Source organism: Crinia signifera, chromosome 4 (assembly GCF_055691185.1).
Source record: "Crinia signifera chromosome 4, ASM5569118v1, whole genome shotgun sequence".
NCBI lineage: Eukaryota > Metazoa > Chordata > Amphibia > Anura > Myobatrachidae > Crinia > Crinia signifera.
The window spans coordinates 108,183,270-108,206,352 of record NC_139220.1 but is presented as its reverse complement, the minus strand read 5'-3'; the positions used below and the strand labels follow the sequence as shown (position 1 = coordinate 108,206,352).

Below are 23,083 nucleotides of genomic sequence, written 5' to 3'. Positions count from 1 at the left end.
TGTCGGTACATGTCGGCTCAAAAAACAGTGAAAACCCCTATGTCGATCTTTTGACTGTTGACCTAGTCCATGTTGACCTAATGCTTGTGTCGACCTAATGACCTGTCGACCTAGACCCATGTCGACCTAGACACATGTTGACCTAAACCCATGTTGACCTTGCTGCCTGTCGACCTAGTGGTGTCAACCCAATGCTTGTCAACATAGTTGTTGTAGACCTAATGACCGTATAAAGTAGGGTTATATATATCAAATAAATCTAATTTATGCTGAGCTACAGGTCTTTTTAGATGTGTCAGTGTAATACATCAAATAGTTACATTAAACTAAGCCCACATACGTGAGTTCAGGATCAGGTAGAAAAATACATCAACTAAAGAATTGAAAACTCCTTGATTTGCCCCTTGAGATCAATCTGGATAATGGACACATATACTTCAATACAAATGATAGGAGTATTACTAAAAGAGTAATTAGAAGCTTTATTACCAGCAAGTTTTATCTATTTGTTCTATTTATTTTATGCTTTATTAATTATTATTTTTTTATATAAATAAGGTGGCCACCTAAACAACCGACATTTTCCAATAAAATTGTGTATTTATAAATATAATTTGTCTGTTGTTACGTGCATGTGAAAATGGTCCATGTTGCTCATTAAGCTAATTAGCTTAATCGGGTGTCAACATTTCAGGACGACATAGCATCCTTTCCTCAGGGCCAAACATGCGCGGATGACATAGAAAATGTCAATTGTCTGAGGGACTTATTGTCAGTAGAAGATATTATAAAGTGTATTAACTTAAGGATACAAAGTAGAAATGGCAAGCTGCTAATCTGAAGCTACTGTACTAATGACCTGGAATGTTCTGTTTCCTGCACACAGACTACCTGGAATTAAATACTTCTCCATACAAAGATATTGAACAAGACACCATGAAAGAATTAGATAGCATTCACAGGGACCTGCTGCCATCTGGTATGTTTAATGAAATCTTCCTTCAACTGCATTTTGTCATAATAACAGAGGATGTGTATGTGCAAGTGGTATATAGATTGATGTAATGCATGTCACATTGTCAGAGTGTTTAGTTATATATTACTGTGCTGGGTGAGATCAGCTACATCACCGTGCAGGGCGCATCCATTCCCAACATGTGGCTCTCAGCACAGCAACATCCATGTCACTGTAGCCAACAAAAGCATGATTTAGCTATGCCAAAATGCAGGTCAATGATACAAATGGATTAAGTCTGCGTTACTATTGGTATTTCTATTGATTAAAACACTTGTTAACTTTCAGAGACTACAATAATATAAACAGATGTGTCACACATTCAGTAGATTGGAAAAATGCTGCTTAGTAGCTAGACAGTTCAATTATGTAGTTGCTGTCAGTTTGTATTGACAAAAGAAATTCATGACTGCCAGGGCCGTTTGTTCCATTGGGATTCCATGCACCTCCAAACTACTTGAAAGACTTGCCTATACCCGCCTCACACACTTTCTTAACTCGCACAACTTAATGGACCCGCATCAGTCAGGCTTTCGTGCCCAACACTCCAAAGAGACAGCACTGACTAAAGTTGTGAATGATCTGGTCACTGCTAAGTCTAAAGGCCACTACTCACTTCTAATTCTTCTAGATCTCTCTGCTGCTTTTGACATTGTTGACCACACACTTCTCATACAAACACTACAATCCATAGGTCTTAAAGACACAGCCCTCTCTTGGTTCTCATCCTACCTATCTAACGCTCCTTTAATGTTCGTTTGTCTGATTCTACCTCCTCTTCGCTACCTCTTTCAGTTGGAGTACCTCAGAGTTCAGTTTTAGGTCCCCTGCTTTTCTCAATCTATACCTCATCTCTTGGCAAACTAATCAGCTCCTTTGGATTTCAGTATCATCTGTATGCGGATGATACTCAGCTCAACCTATCCTCCCCGGACCTGTCCCCATCTGTATTGAGCCGTGTCTCTGAATGCCTTTCTGCTGTTTAATCCTGGATGTCCTCTCGCCACCTCAAACTTAATATCTCAAAAACAGAATTAAGTATATTTCTGCCAATAAATAGTAGTTACCAACCTGATATCTCTATCGCTGTTGAGAAGATGACAATCACTCCTACCTCTCAAGCTCGCTGCCTAGGTGTTATCCTTGACTCAGAACTTTCCTTTGTACCCCACATTCAATCTGTCTCAAAATCATGCCACATGCACCTAAAAAACATATTTAAAATTCGCCCTTACCTTACACAAGACACTGCAAAAACTCTAATCCATGCTCTCATCATCTCACGCATTGATTATTGCTCCTTATTGGCCTTCCCCAATACAGACTCTCACCACTACAGTCCGTTATGAATGCAGCTGCAAGGCTAATCTTCCTAGCCAGACGTTTATCGTCTGCAAAGCTACTCTGTCAGTCACTTCATTGGTTACCTGTATTCTACCGTATTCAATACAAAATTATTTTACTTACACACAAAGCCATAAACCAAACTACACCAACATACATATCTTCTCTTATCTCAAAATATCATCCAACACGACCTCTACGCTCCTCCCAAGATCTGCGTCTCTCATCCACACTCATTACTCGCTCCCATTCCCGACTGCAGGACTTTCTACGGGCTGCACCCACTCTGTGGAATGCCCTCCCAAGCACAATAAGACTCTCCTCCAGTCTCCAAACCTATAAGCGTTCCCTAAAAACTCATCTCTTCAGGCAAGCTTATCAAATTCCAGAACCAGTCATAGAACCTTGCATTCTGGTGGAATCGATGCAATAAATAATACAGTATCTATCCTTATGTATCAATGCCTATTTCCCTATAGATTGTAAGCTTGCGAGCAGGGCCCTCCTACATTTTGACTGTCTGTAAATAGTTTTGTTGTATCACTGTCCCCTTTGTAAAGCGCAACGGAATATGCTGCGCTATATAAGAAACTGTTAATAAATAAATAAAATAAGGACCCACAGCAGACAGATATATCATTCACTGGAAAGGAGAATTTGCCTTTCCTCAGTGACAACGGCTGCCAGGTCAACCTTCTGAACTGCCCCATGTCATGGTAGCCACACCCCTCTTAAATCTTACTGGCTAGTGGGTTATTCCTGCTCCACCCTGGCCATCTCACACAAAAAGCCGCCTCTGACTTCAGGGGACTTGCTGCCGGTCCAGAGAGCCACTTCCTGTTAGCGCTGCTGCTGTGGGCCATCCCTGCCAAGACTGAATCCAAAGGTAGGGAGTCTGCACAAACAGTAGCATCACAGCCCTTTGTGCAGAATACGTCCTTACTTTAAGACTCCTTAGTCACAGTCCGTGGCTGTCAGCAGCTTTGTTCCTTTCTAAGATCGATGTCTCCTCCTAGCACTGGGTTCCTGCTGTCTGACCGCTGCCTAAGATTGGCCCAATGATTAGAGAGCACCAACTTTTGCGAAGTGCTGTCCTGTATGCCCCTCTTCCCAACAGGGCTGTAACTCACTGTCTCCAGTGATGCACAGTGAACTTGAGCTTTCACTTACGCACTGGCTCCTACAGCTGCTGTCAAGAGTGAGGAGAACACTGTGCGCTGGGTGAGTGGAAACAGTGTGGAGGGGAGTGGGAACAGTGTTCAGTGTTCTCTATACTCTCTGGGGTATATTTATGGAAGGGGGTTTTTATGGAAAGGATGGCTTATTTTCAGCGAGGTCGCCGAACACAAGCCACCCTCGCTGTGTAATACCCTTGACGGCCGCTCGCCCTATTCTATGTTCTGTGGAAATCCTCACTGTCAGAGGACGGCAAGGATTACCCCAAACGGTGAGGTTCGGCGACAATGCAGCGAGCCCGCTGCATATAGCTGCGACCCTCGCCATTTTGACGTCCGTACTCGCTGTTTCCATCTCGCTTTTTAGAAACAGCGAGGTGAAAACGGTGAGTGCAGGGGGTCGGGTTGAATACTGAGGGCGAGCTATGGTGGGGAGCACTAGCACTGCTTGCTGTCATTGCTCACCTGTTTGGCATTGAATATACCCCTATATGTAAGGAGGGTAGTGTGTGAAGGATGCCTAATAAAGGTAAGGGGAAGTGTAGAGTGTTATGTGTGAGAGAAGCACCACTCCAAGCACCACCCCACCCCTGCTGGAGCAAACAACTGTCCAAGGATTGGGTAATAGGGACCCCAGTTAATTTTTTTGCCATGGGGCCTGCACTGCTGTTAAGCCGGCCCCATCTGCCACTTTTGCTGAAATTTTATCTGCAACTCCTAATATTCAGTTTGTCGCTCTGTATCAGAATGACTGCAGACTGTATGGGGTATATTTACTAAATTCGGGTTTTCAGAAGTGGAGATGTTGCCCATTGTGATCAATCAGTTTCCAGCTTTTTTTTTCCTAGAAGGCGCTAGATAAATGATAAGTAGAATGTTAATGGTTGCTATGGGTATTATCACTTCTGAAACCCTTCACTTTAGTAAATATACCTCTATAATGTAGTCAGAAGAAGGAATTGAGGTACAATGACTGTATTTACCATTTTCAATAATCCATTGTAGTGGCTAATGCAATCACTGAGGGTCTTAGAAGTTCCGAAGAAACAGGATGTCCGTAACACCACATATGTTTTATAATCCTTTTTTTTTTATTGATTTCCTGTATTATTTAAATTTTCTGAGATTTTGGATTTGGGATTTTCATAAACTGTAAACCATAATCATCAAAATTATAACAAAGGCTTGAAATATCTCCCTTTGCATGTAATGAATCTATATAATATATCAGTTTAATATTTTATGTTTAATTATTGAAATCAATGAACTTTTGCACAATATTCTATTTTTCTGAGTTTCACCTGTAAATATACATACAGAGAGAAAGAGAGAGAAATAAAAACATTACCTACACTTTTATTAAAACATGTTTGACGGATTTTTTTTAAGCTTTATTGATTTTAAAACCATAAGACAAAGGGGGGGGTGGGGGGGAATTGGATTGTGAACTCACCGGTATCATGCACTAAAACATGTAAAATACATCTATATATTAAATTGAAGAGCGTGTGTGCATCTCTGTCTCATTGCGGAGATACCGTGACACTCAGAGCTGCCAAATTCGGCAACAGGGTACCTCTTGATCAGATGGTGTGCACCTCTAAGCCATTTTTGGGAAATTTGACTTAAAAATTTGAAAAACACCAAGGTTCGCCTTGATTAATGATCTGGAAAAAAGATTGACGATCTGGGAAACAAATGACAAGGAACAACACCACTTCTGATTCCATTGCTGTCATTGAGTATGAATGAAAACACATTCTAACCTTATGATGGTGCAGGCTTTCAACAATTAGGAATAATTTGAGATATACATACAACACACATCAGGCGCACGTACATATTGGACCTTATTCTGGTTGATTCGTTCGCATGCACATTCGCACGCCCCTCGCGAATGGCAATTGCATACCTCCCAACTTTCAGGGAGACGGAGGAGGGACAGCGTGTTGCGTCAAAAATTTCGGGGGTGTGGCCTAATTTCGGGGGGGGGTGGCCTATACTCACGGCTCTCCCACGACGCCACGCCCCCGTTTTGCCGCTATGGGGGCATGACCCAGAGGCTCTGTGAGCCTCTAGCCATACCCCCAGCCCCCTGGCTGCGGGAATAGATGCTGTGCACATGCAGCAGCCAACAGGGGGGACTCCCAACAGCTTCCCCCCTGCTGCGGGACACTGCCGGCCGCGGGAGGGGTGCGGGAATGTCCCCGAAACCTGTAATATTCCCACGGTAATCGGGACTGTTGGGAGGTATGCGATCGCATGCACGCAGTCTGCAAAGCAACGCCCACACCACATGTGAACGTGAGTGTTCGCAATGCTATTCAAATGGGAGTGTCCACAAACTACACGCACATTTGCATGCTCGCAAGCACATTGCCCTGTTCGTAAGATCAGGCACTGTGCGTGCATGCATACGGACATCCTCTGTGGGTTCACAAATCCAACCATATGCCCACAGCCAAACTATTCTCAACCATTTATTTAATGACATGATGTTTCTCATTTCATTGTGTTTATTGGCGCAAATTTACTAATTGGCTGCCCATTACCAAAGAAGCCTTATTACATAGATGAATAATCTTTGTTGTATGTCTGACCGCATCTGCACCCGCACCTACTAAGTAATGATTGTAGTGATGATGGGGAGGTGATGACGCCGCCTCTCTCACCCAGTAGCTGATATAGCTGGGCTTTCTCTCCCCATCCTGCTGTCCTATTGGCTGGTGGGCTGTAAATTAGGTGGTTTGCCACCGTGATTGCTCACAGACAGTGTGGGGTGGACTGTGCCTGCAGCACGGTGGGTGTGTGCCCATTGTGTGCCCGGTTTCAGGATGAAGTCACCTGATGAGCGGGAGCAGCCACAGCCTGGAGCTCCCCTGTGTGTGCACTGTCCGGCTGCTGGTGTGCACATACAGTGTGCTTGTATGTGTGATATACTATGTATGTATTTCGGGTGAGCTGTGTGTGATGTGAAATGTACATGCGTGTTTGTGGTGTGCTATCTATATGTGCAATGCAGGTTTTTTTTCTTTAACATTTATTATTGGTTTTTATTATTATTATTATTATTATTATTATTGGGGGGGTGTTATTTGCAGTGTTACAATGGGAGGAGTCAGGAATGGGAAGGGGGAGGAGTCAGGACTGGAGGGGGAGGGTCAAGTTTAAATAGTAAACTGCCCCCCTAGAAGAGAAGTCTAGATCCGCCACTGTTATGGTGTGTCACTCAACACCATAGAATAAAATTCTATGTGGACTACATGTGTCTTTGCATTTAATAAGAACGGAACCAGGAATACTTTTAAAAATAATAAAGCTGATTCTGAGAAAAAAAGCTAGAACTTAGTACACAGAGTAAAGACAAAATCACTAGATAACAGAGTGATCGAGCGGTAGTGTGGCATTGTATTTTGTAGAAGTTTTTTTAAATAAACATATGAAGCATGAAAGGTAGAAATGTTTAAAGCAATAGTGTGCTTACCGTGTGCCTGTATTGGATAGATGAAGTAAGTTAATTGTTTAATGAGAGAAATGTGTATGGTGCATTGGTGAGTATTGTGTACAGGTGCATGTATTTTAGATATTGTGCGTGCTGATTGGTGTTGCAAACGTTGGTCCGCTAAGCTGGTCCGCTAAGCTGCTGCCCTGCGAGACCTGAGAGTCACGCAAGGTTGCGAAGCCACCACCCAGCATATGTGGTCAACTCCCTTGTATACACCCCAGTTTCCGCCCATCTCTGCCCTCTTGCGAGGCCGCGCCCAGAGAAACTCCCATGTCACTCCTACATTTGGTGTGCTCGTTCGCAAGTGTAATTATGTGCACAAGGGTGCGAGCGTGCACAGACTATGAAAGCTGCACGTGTGCACTGCAGCAGTTGCGCATGCGTAATTAGCTAAATTACGCCTTGCATGTGATTTTGCATGCAAACGTGTCAACCAGAATAAACTCCATTGTACACACACAGAGTATAACACATACGCACACATTGGACAGATACACACAAACATACAGAACACTCACCCAAAAACAGTACAACACACAATACACACACACTTAGAGCAGAGTCCGGTCCCCACGGTGAATGGCGGGTGAATAGAAAAAAAATCCTATTCAAAAGACTGGGCGGCTGCATATTGGCTGAACTCTCAGTCAATCAGTGGCCGCCCAGTCTTTTGAATAGGATTTTTTTCTATTCTCCCACCGCTCGCCGTTCCGCCGGACACTGCTCTGCGGTCTCCACTCCCCGCCTGCCGCTACATCTCCTGTCGCTACCCCGCTTGCAGCTCCCCTGGACCAGACCCTGCTCTCCGGTCCCCACTCCCTGCCGCACTGATGGCTGCACATAAGATTTATCTTATGTGCAGACCGTCCGACCTCTGAATCTGATCCGATGCGCACGGGACCGCGCATCGGATCTGATCAGATGTCATACACTATGCAATTTCAGCAATTTCACCCGATTTCTCGCCCCGATCCTCCAGAATCTGATGAAATCGGGCCCAAATCGCGTAGTGTATGGGGGCCTTAAGCCTTAGCTAGTTTTCACTATAATAGGGAGGACATAGTTCTGTTATACCCTGTGTATAATGGTTACTGTAAACAGTAAAAATATCCCCAAATCCTTGCTTACTAATTATTATATGTAGTATAAATTCTACTTTCTTCTGTCATTGTTTTCACATGCCTGGCCCGTCCCATGTGCTCATTGAATCATGTGCTGTGCTTGAGTGATCTGTTTTTACACATGCAAATATTCTACAGGGGTCAGTCTTTCCTATTTTCTTGATCAGGGTCAATATGCTTATGCTCCATGCATGGACACATGTATTGCAGAGTGGGACAAAGCTCACAAGGGAGCCATATGTCTGTCTTACCTCATCCCTTCTGGGCTTTGGGGAAAAAGAGAAAACATTCCCAAGCTGGAATAACACAACGCCTGTACTTTTTACCATTCATTCAAAATAACTTTTATAAGAAATTGTGCTGGAGTAACACTGTTAAGAGGCTTACACACGGGGACATGCTGAAGCATTCCGAGCAATGCTAGATCATTCAGAACGCTTCAGCAAGATCGCTCAGAACACAGCGATGTGTGCTGAGCAATCTGTCAGGGCCAGTGTTTTCCTGTGAGAACACTGGCCCTGACCGGCGATTAACTAGATTTATCCAGCATGGTGGATATTAATCACAGGGCGATAGCATGTCACGCGAGGGGCGGCGGTACGCGTCCTCCAACCTTTTCATACCCCCACTATCCACGTCGGTGTGGAGTTGATTTTATATAGTGTGGCGAGCGCAGCGAGCCACCGAGCCCGAATCGTGGCGAGGGGACGCAGATGACTTCACATACATTCCGCGTCCGCTCGCCACGCTTCGGGCTCGGTGGCTCGCTGCGCTCGCCACACTATATAAAATCCACTCCACGCCCACGTGGATAGTGGGGGTATGAAAAGGTCGGAGGACGCATACCGCCGCCCCGCGCGGGCTCACTGCGCTCGCCACGCTTCGGGTTGGCGTTGATAGTGGGGTGGCGTTAACAATGGGGTGGCATTTAACATTGTCATTACCCATCAGGGTGGGTATAAAATTAAAAATCGGGTCGGGGGGGGGGGGGCATTTAACATGGGAATAAGCCCAAATCGGGCATGATCGAGTCACATCGCATGCCATTATAATGGCATGCAATGCGATGCAATATGAAAATTGTATGGTCACGCCCGGGAAAAGCCTGAAATCGGGTCCCATCGCATGCCATCCCATACCTTAATTAGTGGCATGCGATGGACGCTGTGATAATACACAAGTACCGGAAAATGTTCTACTCCAACTGGACTTTGCATGTGGGACAATTGCATCAGTTCCTAATTATCCAGTATACAGAGTACAGCTATACAAGAACTCCAGCAAAACCTGGTAACTTCAAAGCACTTTATGAGGACACAAGGGACACGTGAAGATAGCGCAACATCCCCCATCTCCTCTACTATCATCTATAACAACTACAAATAAATCTATAATTTACTCAGTTGGACATATTTTTAAATCTACATGCACACTGTAGCATTTTATATATTTTATGTATATGTTTAGTGTGGTACATGTCTAGTTATTAAAAAATGTATTTTTGATCAACTTTCAGCCAGTGCTGGCACTTGTTTTGATTGGTATCGACCACCATGCTGGGGACCCAATGACCGTGTCCCATTTCTTGGCCCCATCCATCAGAAACGGGTAAAATCGGCCCAAAGTGCTGTAGTGTATGTAGGGGACCTTTAGAGAGCTGTTTTCAGGACATTTGTGTATGACTTTCTTGTTTTAGTGATGCAGGATGGTTTTATCTTTTCAGAGTCGCTCCAGGGGGATGATAATAGTAATCAGTGCTTGAAAGAAGCTAATATTTGCAGCCAAAGCAGCAAGTGCAGCCAGCACAAGAATAACTATGTTATGCACTGTATCACGAATGCTGATGGCTCCTGTGACAGAAACAGGTGTCAAGAATACCTACGAATATTTTTTAAAAGAGTACCCATGGCGTTTACAAAGAGATTCCTCTTCTGCCCATGCCATCATGAAAGTGACTGTTCAGAACGCAGACGCCAGAATATTGTGCCAAAGTGTTCTTATGAAGAAAAGTACAAGAAAAATTGCCTGCAGCTCTATGATTCCTGCATGAACAATAACATATGCAAGTAAGTAATGAGGAAGTATTTTTAATATTTAGAACCAACTACTTGCAATGAACACAATAAGCAAAACATTTTATTTAAAAGAAAAACTCTGGAATCTAGGGAAATGCCACAAAAAGACTGATTGAAACCAGCTCGCTAAGCAGTGCTCTTTTGCTATCTATAAGCGGGTAAGCCGCTGCCTCCCCCGCAGCCAGCACCACCTGCATCCCTTCATTAACATGCAAGGAGTTGTATGCGAGAACACATCCCCTCGTATATGGCCGAGGGCAGTGGCGTAACTACCTTTTATGTGGCCCCCCCGCCGCAAATTTTTTGGAAAGCTGAAAGCTGATGAGCTACAGCTGTCAGGCACTGGGCTATTACCTCACAGGTTTTCTAATCAAGGAGAACTGTGCATGGACTTACCCAGGCGCTGCAATCAGCCTGCAGTGTTCAAACTATTGCTGACCATACATCAGACCAACTTTCCTCGAACCATCCAACTAGTTACTTGATGGCTAACCTTGACACTCCAGCTGTCGTTGAACTACACATCCCAGCATGCTCTGCTTCAGTTTTGCTATTTGGCCATGCTAAATCTGATGCAGAGCATGCTGGAATGTGTAGATCAACAACAGGCGGAGTGTCAAGGTTAGCCATCAAGGAACTAGTTGGATGGTTGGAATAAAAATATGGTATGGAATGTTGTGACAGGAAGGCATCATTTTCTAGTAGGAACGATGTTATATTTAATAGTCCTATCTAGAACACAGATATTTAAAACTAAAAAAGACTGGATTATATATGTTATTAGTAATGAAATAACAGAGAGATAAAAGCAATATTAACAAATAGTTTATATACAGGAGCAAAACCTGACAGTTCTTGCAAATGAGGGACTTTTGTCCGTTATTTATTTATTTACAGTTTCTTATATAGAGCACCCATATACCGCATGGGTATTAAAGAGAAAATTCACATCAGTCCCTGCCCCAGCGGAGCTTACAATTTATATTCCCTACCACACATACACACACGCATTCACTCTTGGGTTAATTTTGGTGGAAGCCAATTAGCCTGCCAGTATATTTTTGTATTGTGTGAGGAAACCAGAGTACCCAGAGTAATCCTACGCAAGCACCAAATTCCGCACAGTTGGGGCCATGGAGGGAATAGAACCCATGACCTCAGCGCTGTGATGCTAACCATTACACCATCCGTGCTGGCCCAGTTATGGTCTGGCAATGCCTACAGATACCCGATGCCATGGATATTTTAGAAAATTCCAGCTTCCAGCCTTCTGTTTTTTTTCCCCATTTTTTATTAAAGTTTTAATACTATCAGCTGCTGTATTCTCACATGAAGTAATACTAGAGCACTAACATTTAGGATGCACTGACTCTGCTGAGCTATGCCAGTGACTATGAACCATCCTTAGATTTATTGATAGGCTGCTGGGAGGCTATTATTTATTAACATTTACTTATAGACTGCCAATATGGTACCTTTAACGAGAGCCTGTACCTAATGTACAATACAGTAAGTAGCAGTCGGGAATAATAGGTTTTCTGGAATGGTTTCCACTTTCTTTTTTTCCAGATCTCGACTTTTAGATTATCGGACACAATGCCATCTGTTTGAAAAGAGTGGAAGCTGCCCTCCAGAACAGCACGATCGATGCATACTTTCCTATATGGGCATGATTGGTGAGATATACTACTGATGGATTATATAATACATACAAGCCATAGATAACAGAACTAAATTGTGTGTTTGTTTGATTCCAAAATCTGCCACTAGGGTATTATAATACTAGACCAGTGGTCAGGGAACTCGGTCCTCATTACCCCACACATTGCATGTATTGCTGGTAACCCAGCAGGTGCACAGGTGTACTAATTACTCACAGACACATTTTATAAAGTCCGCAGGTGGGGTTAATTATTTCACTTGTGATTCTGTGACGAGACCTGCAAAACATGCACTGTGTGGGCTAATGAGGACTGAATTCCCTGACCACTGTGCTAGACCTATTACTACACATCTGCATTAAGGGGGTTATTCAGACCTGATCGCTGCGATCAGATAGTGGCCGCCCCACCAGAGTTAAAACCCTCCCTGTGTAAGCTGCAAATGGCTTGTGAAAGTCACGCCGATTGGTGAATAGCTGCAAATCCATTCCCAACTCGCTGACCAACTAATGATTTTTCCAGTGTGTGCATAAAACAGAACCTACTCTACCTCTGTGATAGAAACAGGCTGATCGGGGCCTATGCTGTCACACACCCTCCCTGAAAACATCTGGGCGCTCCTGCGTTTTCTCCTGACACTTCCAGAAAACGACAGGTGTTCACCCACAAACCCCGGCTTCCTGTCAATTAACTTGCAAACGGCTCGCGATCAGAAAATACACTGGATTTTTTAGCAGAATAGACTCATACATGCGCAGTACGATCCGTATGCATGCTCAGTCTATCTATAATTGCCCGCATTGCGAAATTGCAGGGCTGCAATCAGGGGAGAATTACCCCCTAAGATAACAGTTTTGATAGGACGGTGGATAAAGCCCTAAACATCTCCCATTACTAACTACAGGAAAAATTCACAAAGAATAATCAGGCGCTTTTAGCTAGAGCTGGGTTTCTAGGGAAGCAGCTGCTCAGGAGGGGGGATAGTCAGTCCCCACCTAGACAAAAGACACAAACACTTATGCACAAGGCTGATGAGCAGCGCTAATAGTAAAAAATAATATTGTATCGCTGGTGTTTGAAAAAACAATATCTTTCCTGGAATTTATAGGCCATATAAAAAGAACAATTAAAATAAAGGTACTTGTTTCCTAGCACGGCGCCCGTCGCAGGTGATCGCATACCTTAACTTAAGGTATGCGATGGACACGACCGACGTGATTTCAGGGCTATTTTTAGCCTTTTCCCCAGCAATTAAAAAATTGCGTCCATCGCATGCCTTAAGTTAAGGCATGCGATGCGACCGATGCGATGGACGCGATTTTACATAGGGAACAATGTTAAATGGGCCAATGGACCCGATTTTTCATTGTATACCCACCCTTATGGGTATTTTACATGTGAAATTCCCCCCCCCCCCCCCCCCATTGTTAACGCCACCCCACGATGAACGCCAACCCGAAGCGTGGCGAGCGCAGCAAGCCCGCGAGGGGCGGCGGTACGCGTCCTCCGACCTTTTCATACCCCCACTATCTACGTCGGCGTGGAGTTGATTTTATATAGTGTGGCGAGTGCAGTGAGCCACCGAGCCCGAAGCGATGCTTCGGGCTCGCTGCGTTCGCCACACTATATAAAATCAACTCCACGCCGACATGGATAGTGGGGGTATGAGAAGGTCTGAGGACGCATGCTGCCGCCCCTCGCGGGCTCGCTGCGCTCGCCACGCTTCGGGTTGGCGTTCACCGTGGGGTGGCGTTAACAATGGGGGGGCATTTGACCCATCAGGGTGGGTATACAATGAAAATTGGGGTCTGGGGGGCATTTAACATTGGGCCCAATGTAAAATCGTGTCTCAGGGACCATTTTACATTGGTTCCGATGTAAAAATTGCATCGATCGGCGCGATTTTTTAGGACCCGATGGATACAATCAAAATCGCAGGCGCCGTGCTAGAAAACAAGTACCAAAATAAAAAAACATATATCTATTACATGAAAAACATATATTGAAGGATAAAATTGGATGGTTGTACTTCTCAGGACAAAAGGGGATGTGTATTGGGCCTGGTTGGAACTGGGTCACAGGTGTGTGCACTTTCCCCATTCTTACGTGTCAATGACAATGTGGGGGGCTCCTCTCCTCATGTGGTGGTAATCCTCAGCAGAAATACGGAGCTGTGGGCTACCGCTGGAGGTCGATGTAAAGGCTTCCGCACACAGGGACCAGCGTCCTCTCACACAGGTGGCCAGTTGGAGTAATAAGCCACCGGAGGGGTCCAAGGAGCAGTGTCCGCCAATAGGTTGGAGCAAGGTGGAGGCAATGATGGATATTAGGGAGCCAAGGTCCAATTGTCCACACTGAGATGGGGGTCCACAATAGTAAGTCCTGAGCGTAGAAGGAGCACTAACGCGTTTCACTGCCAACTGCAGCTTTATCAAAGCTCATTAATTCCAGTAAAGATATTGTTTTTTCGGTACTTATGTAGTATCTGGGCGTCCGATTTAGAAATAGGATCGGATCGCATCGCATCGCATGCAACCAAATCGTATGCGATGCGATGGTCAAGATTTTTCCATAGGATTCAATGTTAAAATGGTCTGAGTCCATTTTAACATAGAATTCAATTAGAATTTGAGGGGTCCTTTTCCTTTCCCCACTATCCAAGTGGGCATGGAGTTGGATATAAACCTGTGGCGAGCGTAGCGAGCCACCGAGCCCGAAGCGTGGCGAGCCCCGCGAGGGGACACAGAATACTTTTTAAGAAATATGCGTCCGCTCGCCACGCTTCGGGCTCGGTGGCTCGCTGCGCTCGCCACGCTATATAAAATCAACTCTGTGCCCACTTGGATAGTGGGGAAATGAACAGGACCTTCTTAACATTGAATCCTATGCAAAATCGCATCGCATCGCATTGCATCTGATTGTATGCCTTAAGGTAATGGTGCCCATACACGGTCCGTCTTAATTAGCATGCATCGTATCGGATCGCATGCCTAGTGCATGCCTAGTGCATGCAATGCGATCCGATACGATGTTTAGCTAGTACAAAAAGTATGTGCAGCACATACTTTTTGTACCGTACTATGTGATGCGCGGGAGCTCGCCACGCTTCGGGCTCGGTGGCTCGCTGCGCTCGCCACGCTATATAAAATCAACTCTGTGCCCACTTGGATAGTGGGGAAATGAACAGGACCTTCTTAACATTGAATCCTATGCAAAATCGAATCGCATCGCATCGCATCTGATTGTATGCCTTAAGGTAATGGTGCCCATACACGGTCCGTCTTAATTAGCATGCATCGTATCGGATCGCATGCCTAGTGCATGCCTAGTGCATGCAATGCGATCCGATACGATGTTTAGCTAGTACAAAAAGTATGTGCAGCACATACTTTTTGTACCGTACTATGTGATGCGCGGGAGCGCGCATCGCATAGTACAAAACGGACGGTCCGGGAACGGACCGTCTATGGGTACCTTTAGGCATACAATCACAAAATCGGACGCCCAGATACTACATAAGTACCGTTTTTTCAAACACCAGCGATACGATATTCTTTTTTAGTATAGTGCTGCTCATATGCCTTGTGCACAAGTATTTGTCCCATCACTAACTACAGTCTTTTTTACCCATGTGAGAGTGAACAATACCATGACACCATGTTTTTCAATCCCTTTGATACATTTATTATAGTATTTATTCGATTTTTCTACAAAGTAAACAAACCAAATGCAAATAAACACTTCTAAATAGTAATAGAACGAAAATGTTGATTAATGGGAACATTTTTACTAAAGTGCATACAGAAGTGATGACATTATGGGGTGTACACACAGTTCGATTAACTTTTTCTTAATAAGATTTATATTATTATTATTATTATTATTGTTGTTATAATTTTATTTATAGAAAATAATAATAATAATCAAAAGTAGATTTCCTTTAGATGTCCTTTAGATTTGGTCTATTCAGCTTCCTTTCGATATACAGTAGTCTGCACTGCCTGCACAGTCTATTTTTCTATTTGATACAGACAAAGCGGGAATGCGCATCGGCATCAACTTGAGATCCAACGCCGCTGGAAACCTCTCGATTTCGATTGGAATTTGACTATATAAGCAAAATCAAATAGAAAGTTACGGTAGTCAAAATCGATCCGTGTACACCCAATTAAAATAGCAACCAATCAGATTCTACTTCTCATTTGTCTAGCACCTTTTAAAAGTTAATAGCTATAATCTGAGTGGTTCTTATGTTTCTGCAATTATGCACTTTTTATTTATTTATAGATTCCATACTAAAGGGCCTTATTTTGGTTCATTCTTTCTGACAAAATCCTTCTTAGATGGACAAAACCATGTGCACTGCAGGGGGGGGCAGATGTAACATGTGCAGAGAGAATTAGATTTGGGTGAGTAATTTTGTTTCTGTGCAGGGAAAATACTGACTGCTTTATTTTTACACTGCAATATAGATCTCACTTTGAAGTAAAACCCCACCCAAATCTAATTCTCTCTGCACATGTTACATCTGCCCCACCTGCAGTGCACATGGTTTTGCCCATCTAAGAAGGATTTTGTCAGAAAGAATGAACCAAAATAAGGCCCTTTGTTAGGATAAGTACCCCAGGTCTTGTCTCTATATAAAAGCTTATACTTTTAGTTTTTATAGGTTCTGGGATATAACTTTGATTTGATAAGGGCTTCATTATATTCTGTATGTCCAAAGGTTAATCCTCCACCCTTTATTTTATACTTTCTAGAAAAAATAATGTTTGTTATAAATATGGTGCAATGTGTAGGGATATCCATTGACCTTCAATGTTTTGAAATCATTGATGTTTATGGCCGATGTCTAATACTCTTGTCATCGATGGGGGAGAACCAGATGGTTTCCCTCCATCGATGCCACAGCAAAATATGTTTTGCGGGTTTTTTTTTAAAGTGCTGAGGCACGGACCATAGCGACACTCACGAAGCCCCACCCCCACAGGTCAATCAGTCAAACACAATGGATGACCATCGATAGGTTCTGGGATATAACTTTGATTTGATAAGGGCTTCATTATATTCTGTATGTCCAAAGGTTAATCCTCCACCCTTTATTTCATACTTTCTAGAAAAAATAATGTTTGTTATAAATATGGTGCAATGTGTAGGGATATCCATTGACCTTCAATGTTTTGAAATCATTGATGTTTATGGCCGATGTCGAATACTCTTGTCATCGATGGGGGGGAACCAGATGGTTTCCCTCCATCGATGCCACAGCAAAATATGTTTTGCTGGGTTTTTTTCAAAGTGCTGAGGCACAGACCATAGCGACACTCACGAAGCCCCACCCCCACAGGTCAATCAGTCAAACACAATGGATGACCATCGATAGGTAAAAATATCGATGTTCATCCATTGCATAGTTTAGCACTATCATTGGCCAGTTGCATTATTGCCATTGATGGTAACCATTGATGGCAAGCAAAAGCTGGCGATTCCCTGCAGAAGCCTATGGGCTTGTTACCGCAGCGCTGTTTGAGGGATCCGTCACGGATCCCTCCCAGCATGCCCTGCGGCCGGCGCGTCACTCTGCACATGCGCAGATGGACTCCCGGGTCACAGACCCGGAAGTCCAGTGCCGGCACCGCATCGCAAGGGACAGCTCTTATCGCAAGAGCTGTACCTTGCGTTAATAACAGCATATGTTACAGCATATGCCGTTATTAATAATGCGATGCCCGGCGAAGGGGGGGCTGCGGATGTTACAACATCCCGCCCTCTGTCCCTAAATATGCATAACTTAAAAACATCGTTAGAAAGAATACCACAAAACATTAGAACTTATGTTAATTTATAACTTCTTTTTTTTCACACAGGTACTATAATGACTCCAAACTTTATCAACAACTCCAGCATGGACATGTCCATATGGTGCACTTGTGAAGGTAGCGGTAACCAGCAGGAGGAGTGCAATAAGAAACTGGCAATGTTTACTTCCAACAAATGCCTCCGTAAGTACAAATACTTCCAGTGCTCAATCACAAAAGCCTCATTGGTAGCAATATATATATATATATATATATATACATATATATATATATATATATATATATATATATAGAAAGGGGGGGGGTGTCCAGAGTGCGCTCTTGTAGTACCACCTAGCCGCAAGCTCGTTGTATCGAATAGATGTGATCCAACAACCATTTGTATTCACTCCAAAGAGATATCATAGACTTGGAAATGACAACGAAGACCTCGATCGCAAAAACAATTCTTTATTAGAATCCCGACGCGTTTCGTCTACACGACTTCATCAGGTGCATGCCATGGTCAAACTAGGCCTAATATCCAGATAATGACAATAGCGGTAATAGACAATATTCCTTGAGTCGAACAATCAGTTAAAACCAGTAGGGGTAAATATGGAAGATAACGCTAATGTAATATAATAAGGATATGTTTCCGGAATGGTAAAATTTAGATAGCCTGGATATTAACCCACAATCGTGGGAAACCTCCTCTCTCACACTTAGCAGAAAGGAAAACGCATGAAGTCCACAATGGGGGAATGAAGATGCTCACTCCACCGCAGACCGAATATATATATATATATATATATATATATCCCCACAATAGTGTTATATGGCGCCCTTAACTACTTTAAACAATAGGGTTTATTCCTGTCTTTCCCTTGACCAATTTATACACAATAGAAATTTTCCATTATACATAAAACATTTACAAGCATAAAAAAACAATAAAACAATCTTTTCGCAGTTATTCTTGTCTTTGGTAATGTTATTCTTTGATTATAGATGTTATCTAGTACCCTACGCGTTTTGTCTCATCAAGAGATTTCATCAGGGGTATGCCGGTAGTTTTGTTACAATCTTAGATTAACTTTATGGTGGTATAGATTGAATAAGCCTTCACACCAGAAGATTTTTTGATGGATTGATTAATTCGTTTTGTCTGTTATTAGGAGCTCTTTGACTCACTGTCTTTAGACGTAAATCCTTATGTGTCCATTTTTCATGGATTACTATCAGGAATGTACCTATTATATAGGGTTATATTCACAATATGTAGTTGTTATTCACTCCTCTAAACAATCATATTCCCGAGAAATCAATATCTTTGAATAAAGGATACCACCCTCAATGGTTCCTTAGATAGTTGGTATACAATCCCACTTTTTCAGGATAGTGTCTAAAGCAAGATATGTTGGAGACCACTCCTTGCTAGACCTGTGCCTGTGTGCTCCTCAAGGACCCAACTGCAAGACAGTTGGGTCCTTGAGGAGCACACAGGCACTAATTAATCAATCCATCAAAAAATCTTCTGGTGTGAAGGCTTATTCAATCTATGCCACCATAAAGTTAATCTAAGATTGTAACAAAACTATCGGCATACACATGATGAAGTCTCTTAATGAGACGAAACATGTCGGGTACTAGATAACATCTATAATTAAAGAATAACATTACCAAAGACAAGAATAACTGCGAAAAGTTTGTTTTATTGTTTTTTTATGCTTGTAAAAATAAATGTTTTATGTATAATGGAAAATTTCTATTGGTCAAGGGAAAGACAGGAATAAACCCTATTGTTTAAAGTAGTTAAGGGCGCCATATAACACTATTGTGGGGTTATTTGGATTGTGGAGGTCTTACTAGTAGAAGACCTAGGGCCTTATTCTGATCGGTGCGGCCGGATCCGAATATGCGGCCAGCACCGTGCGTGCGAAACCCTGCCTTCCATATGGATCGCCAACTCCGTCCGTACGCGGTAAGAAGCTGGCCAAACGGCCGCACGTGTATTTTTCATGGAATACGCCTCCTCCATCTTAGGGAACCTCCCTCATCATTCGATGGTCGCAGACCATCGAATGCAGGACCTAGTGGTCCACCAGCTCCCGCAACCTCAGACCACATGGACACATGCAAAAGCAGGGATCTGGGCGGGCAGCTGACATCCGGCGATGTCATATGTCCGCCCCCTACACGTGCGTCACGGCCGCATTACCATACGTACGCCCAGCGTTTGCATGGGAACGCCCATGAAACGTGGGGCGTATGCATATGGTAATGAGCCCAAATAGCCCTTCACGCCCCTCTCTACCCCCTGTTCGGAGTGTTCACATTTCATGCGGTATTTTGCCGTACGCCCCGCTCGCACATGCGCAGAGACGCCTCTGCACATGCGCAGACACAAAACATCGGCGGCACGAACGCACGCGGATATTACCGCACCAACCAGAATAAGGGCCCTAGTGTTACAGGCGACCGAAAATCTATTTATAGTGCAATTCCAGAGATTTTGTTTGGTATATATATATATATATATAGAGAGAGAGAGAGAGATAGGCAGGAATGGGCGGCACTCGGAGGTAACTTTCAGTGATTTATTTAAGGTGCGGCAAAGACCAACATTTCGGGGTGCGGTAACCCCTTTGTCAAGGTGCTCAAAGGGTTTATCTTTGAGCACCTTGACAAAGGGGTTACCGCACCCCGAAACGTTGGTCTTTGCCGCACCTTAAATAAATCACTGAAAGTTACCTCCGAGTGCCGCCCATTCCTGCCTATCTACACATACCCATTCGGGAGGGCACCGGGCCTGCTGAATCTTTGGGGAGAGTGCCGGGCCGCCAGAAGCAAGTATATATATATATATATATATATATATATATTTTTTTTTTTTAGGTTGTTAGGCATTACTTGTGCACAATCAAACGGTTGAACATTAAATAACATTAAATACCTACAGTGAGGTAGAAGTTGGTCGCAGGCATTGAGAGCCTTATTCTGATTTGAGAATAAAGTAAGAATGAACAAGTAACTTTGTACCTCGGCAAACCATGTTGCATTGCAGGTGGGGCAGATGTAATGTGCATAGATATTTAGATGTGACAGGGGTGTGTCCAAACTCAAATCTTAATTGCAATGTAAACATACAGGTGTCCAGCATGTGTGGACTACATGCAAAAGCAGTCAGTGTTTACGCTACATGCAAAAGAATGTTTGCATGTGCACAGTACACCCACAGTAGTGGGAAGTAACATTTAGAGACCTGGGAGGAGTTGCGGTAGGCTTTGGAGAAAATATATGTTTTTATGGCAGTGAGGAAAGGTCTAATGATATACAGAACATACAAATTTCTTTTGTCAAACAAGCATATGGGAATATTTACAGATATCGGGTACCTTCAAGAACACATTAATACTTAACAGCATCATCATTTTTTTTTCTAGACAATGCAATAGGCAGTGCTGAACTGACAGTCTCTACCGATGACAATGAAGGCACTGGTGTATCTGTTTTCCCTGACAGTAATCAGGTGAGGTATACTTTACCTTATGCGTGTATTTTAGTGACCGCAACATACAATGGGGTTAAAAAAGAGAAATGGTGATGTTTCCCATAGCAACCAATAAGATTCTGTCCATCATTTTGTTGGATTCTATAGAGAAATTATCAACATAATCTGTATGGTTGCTATGGGCAACATCACCTCTTCATTTTTAGAACCTTTAGTAAATTTACCCCAATGTGCGTCTATGATCTGCAGGTGCAATATGTGACATTTATTATACTTTTCCTTCTGTTATGGGGACAGTCTGTGTTTTCCACCATACATCATAGAGCTGCTATGTACTAAAGTATATATTCCCACAGATGTCCTGTAAAATAGCAGAATACATGCTGGTCTTCATTACATAACATTTCTCAGAGATTAATGTTTACTTTATATATATTTTTATTTCTATAATGTTTTTTTCAGGAATCACAAAGACATGCGTCTGTACTTAAAGAGAGCGGTAATACAGCATCAGGTGTTTCCTCTCCATCTTTGGTTTGGACATTAATACATCCAACATTATTTTTGTGGTTCTTGAAAGTCTTGTAATTTATGTGGAAGAAGACAATGGGGGGGCTTGGTTTCGAACAGCACGATCATCATGACCCTTCATCTGGAATTGGAATGACACCTGGAAAATGCATCAGTATGTTAGATGTGTATATCTACCTTTTACTGAAAGACTCAAGATTTCTTGCCAGACCAGGCCCACCCCCTCACATAGACTATTGGAATGCAGCAGACATTGATGGAAGGGGGTGCATGTATAGCATTATGGGCAGCACCTATTGGTGTTCACATAGAAGCTGTAGATGTTGGACAGTAGCTTCCCAGAAGGCATTCACCCCCAAATCTACGCTTACGTGTATAGTATTACAAAGAAAAGGAATATAAAGGTTTGGACTTCTCATATTTCCTTCATATGTTCAATGAGCCGAGTTCTGTGTTCTTGTTAACTTAACTATAGGCTTTACAGTACCAGTAATAATGTCATTAATAACCTCATTGTGAAGTGCTGTTGCTAATAAAGTTATATTTGTACATTATAATCATTCTTACAAATAAGGAGAATGTTAACTGATCAGCTATGCTTGCAGATTCTCTCAGCACATATGGTATAACTGTAAGTTCCTGGTGGTGTTTGGATGCCCCTCCCCCAAAACAAAAAACTAAACAAAACTGTGCTGATGAGGAAAGTAAGTGGATGTTATTACGCAAACCAAAAGTCTATTTATTACTAGTCACTAATTCTTTCCAGCTGTCCTAACAATACCTAACTACATGGACTGTATGTGAGCATATCTGTATCCAGCCATTCAGCAGGTGAACAAACACGCGGGTGCTACTTGGCACTATTACAGTCAGATGAAGACCACACAAATATCAGGATTTTTCCAATGACATCTGACATCAATCTCAAACGTATAAATGTATAACAGATGCCATATGTTGTGTTGTCTGGTAATCCAACACATTAACCACAGACAATAAAATCCCCCAAATTCAGTAGATTGTGACGTGATACATATGAAAAAAATAGCTCATCACTATCGGGAATAAGCTGTGCATTGACCTACCATAAATGTAATATATTATATATGTGTAAAATAAAAATATGTCAGTATTCCACAGGAAAACAACTGTATTGTGCAATTTGTTCATGAAAGTAAGGTTATATATAAGTGCCCATGTATTTAGATAAAGTGCAATAATGTAGAAAATGTTGATTTTATTTTAACTTGTCTAGGGTGTTTTGACTCAAAAAACTGTATCCCATTTATATACATAAGGTTAATTACTCCTCACCCATATAAGGGGAAAGTACCTCCACTGACT

General features: G+C 42.9%; 1 protein-coding gene across 1 annotated transcript in view; it reads left to right on the top strand.

Annotated features, from left to right (window-relative positions):
- GFRA3 (GDNF family receptor alpha 3) overlaps nucleotides 1–22,871 on the top strand; it is a 41,592-nt gene extending 18,721 nt beyond the window's left edge. The window contains exons 3-8 of the mRNA XM_083182168.1: nucleotides 887–979; nucleotides 9,884–10,226; nucleotides 11,805–11,911; nucleotides 17,764–17,898; nucleotides 21,141–21,226; nucleotides 21,671–22,871. Coding sequence (XP_083038294.1) covers nucleotides 887–979; nucleotides 9,884–10,226; nucleotides 11,805–11,911; nucleotides 17,764–17,898; nucleotides 21,141–21,226; nucleotides 21,671–21,796 — 890 coding nt within the window. The 3' untranslated portion in view covers nucleotides 21,797–22,871. The remainder of the gene's footprint in view (nucleotides 1–886; nucleotides 980–9,883; nucleotides 10,227–11,804; nucleotides 11,912–17,763; nucleotides 17,899–21,140; nucleotides 21,227–21,670) is intronic.
- Nucleotides 22,872–23,083: the final 212 nt, after the last annotated feature.